General features: G+C 41.4%; 1 protein-coding gene across 1 annotated transcript in view; it reads left to right on the top strand.

Moving 5' to 3' along the window:
- Positions 1-2,428, top strand: part of LOC104981636 (protocadherin-19-like) — a gene marked incomplete at its 5' end in the record, with an annotated part of 10,524 nt that extends 8,096 nt beyond the window's left edge. The window contains one exon of the mRNA XM_010830843.1: positions 2,201-2,428. Within this exon, the coding sequence (XP_010829145.1) occupies positions 2,201-2,384 (184 nt within the window). The remainder of the gene's footprint in view (positions 1-2,200) is intronic.
- Between the last annotated feature and the right edge of the window lie 24 nt (positions 2,429-2,452).

The following is a 2,452-nucleotide window of genomic DNA, read 5'->3' on the forward strand; positions in this document are numbered from 1 at the left end:
GTTTTAGCAACTGCTGAAATGCAGTGAAGTCAGAGTTGAATTCTGTGGTTTAAGGTAACAATCGTGCATTGTGAACTAAAGAAATTTTCACATTCTTCAGATAGCAGGAATGAATGTAGGTCAAAAATTATTTGTTATAAAAATGTAGGAGCCAGTAAGACCATCCAGGCAGGTCATTTCCTTTCTCCTGAGGTGCAGGGGTGCATGTGGACAGGACCAGAGTTTTTTTTCAAAAAGCGAACTTTGAATCTGTTCATTCTGTGGAATTAGTACTTATAGGAAGCCTCCAAATCTGTGCCATGAAGCTAGAGATAGTGACACATTTTAAAGTATGTGTTTCCAATTGGTGTTAATGACCATAAAAACTCATAGGATGATTGGTTTTTGAATAGAACTGCATCCTGGTGGGTCCACAGGGCTGAGTAGCTACATGACAAAATTTGAAGGAGCTTAGTGAGTTGGCCTATTGAGTGATTTTAGTTTTAATACAGTTGATGCTCATTTATTCTTTCTGAAAATAATTAGCAAATAGGTCAGTGCTTCACCCCCTTTTGCCCTTCATTTTCTGATAATTATGGCTTTCCCGTTACTGCCCTTTTGATCTTTTCCTTTTCATATTCAGGGCAGCAAACATTCTACATCTAGGTTGGTCATATGTTAAAAATCTGCTGTCATTCCTTTTGACCAGTGTGGAGAATGACAATGTAGGCATTGTGTCCATGGCATAGCTCTTCATCATATGTACTTAGTGTTCTTATCAAAGCCTCAGAGAGTTAGGCCTGTGGATGTTCAAGGTTGAGCAGATTGAGTGAGTTTGCAGTGTCATCTCCACAGGGCTCCCTTTTCAGAAGTACAGTAGGTCTGTTGGGACTTGTCCTAATTCACAAGCATGCTGCTCTCCCTTGTTGAGACAACAACACATTTTCTTGAGTATGCCTTCGCTGCTTCCTTACTGACTAGGGAATGGATTCACCATTCACTAGGTATTTTTTATGCCTAATTTATAGTCCATGGTACATCACAGCTGCACATTCTGTCAGGACATACAAAGTATTAGAGAAGATGAGGCCTCTATGGATGTACCTGATGTATTAGTCTCTTATCTTTTGAGAAATGGTGTGGGGTTCTTGCGGAGAAGGCAATGGCAACCCACTCCAGTACTCTTGCCTGGAAAATCTCATGGACGGAGCAGCCTGGTAGGCTGCAGTCCATGGGGTTGCACAGAGATGGACATGACTGAAGCGACTTAGCAGCAGCAGCTGCAGTGGGGTTCTTGGGTAATATGGTTAGTGCATGGAATGGTGGATTGATTTACTAAGTGCAAGAAAAATTTACCCACAAAGTCTTGAGCTGCAGGTTACCATGTTCTTAGCATAACTGCACTCACTGTTTCCTCTGGTTCTCACTTTCGTCTTACTTTCCATGTACCAAGGCTCTCTTCTCAGCTCCTACCTCTCCTTTTTTTCTTTGACTCTGTCCCTCAGCCTCTCTCAGTTAAATCTGACCCAAGTTCTCTGATCCTGATAACCCTTTCTATTTAAATTGCATTACGTCAATTTCTCCTACTTTCATTTTCACAGTTGCTTAGTAGACATCTTTGGAGAGGCAGTATAAATAGGGGTTAAGGGGCCAGGCTCTGGAGTCAGACCGCCTGGGTTTGGTCTTAAATCTGCTACATTTTAACCAGCTGTGTGACCTTGGACAAGTTATTCAACTTATGTGTGCCTCTTTTTTTCATGAAATGTGAATATTAATAGCACCTTTATTTTATAGAGTTGTGATCATTTTAAAAAGTGAACTCATATCAAGCACTTAGAACAGTGCCTCATGCACAGTAATCCCTCAGTAAACTTTAGCTGTTACTATTTTACTTTGATTGCATAAGAGGAAAAAACCTTCTGAAATAATGATATTTTTTGCAGGTGGTTGTTTCAGAATTGTAGTTCCTTCTGCCTTGCCTGTAGTGATGCCCTGAAGATAAGTGAATGAAAGTGATTAGCTTCATCAGCATTCAATAGTGAGAACCTCTCTACAGTGTTAAGTTCCATGATCTTTAAACAGAAAGTTTTCTTTCTCCTGCCCTGTTGGACCATCCAGTCACTGTTGGCCTCATCACAGAGCTGACATCATCCTGGCTCTGAAAGATTTTTAAAAATCAGATCTGTCACAGTTATAAATTATCATTCTTTCTTCAACCCAGCAGCTCCACCTTCAAGGACTTAGAGGGCAACAGCCTAAAGGATAGCGGCCATGAGGAGAGCGACCAGACTGACAGTGAACATGATATCCAGCGGAGCCTGTATTGTGACACTGCTGTCAATGATGTGCTGAACACCAGTGTGACCTCCATGGGATCTCAGATGCCTGACCATGGTAAGGACTGATTGGCTATAAGTTGCAACCATAGATTCCAAAGAACTCAGGATGTTTAGAGGCTCACTGTACTCCTGTA

Source organism: Bison bison, unplaced genomic scaffold (genome assembly GCF_000754665.1).
Source record: "Bison bison bison isolate TAMUID 2011002044 unplaced genomic scaffold, Bison_UMD1.0 scf7180017859281, whole genome shotgun sequence".
Taxonomy (NCBI): domain Eukaryota; kingdom Metazoa; phylum Chordata; class Mammalia; order Artiodactyla; family Bovidae; genus Bison; species Bison bison.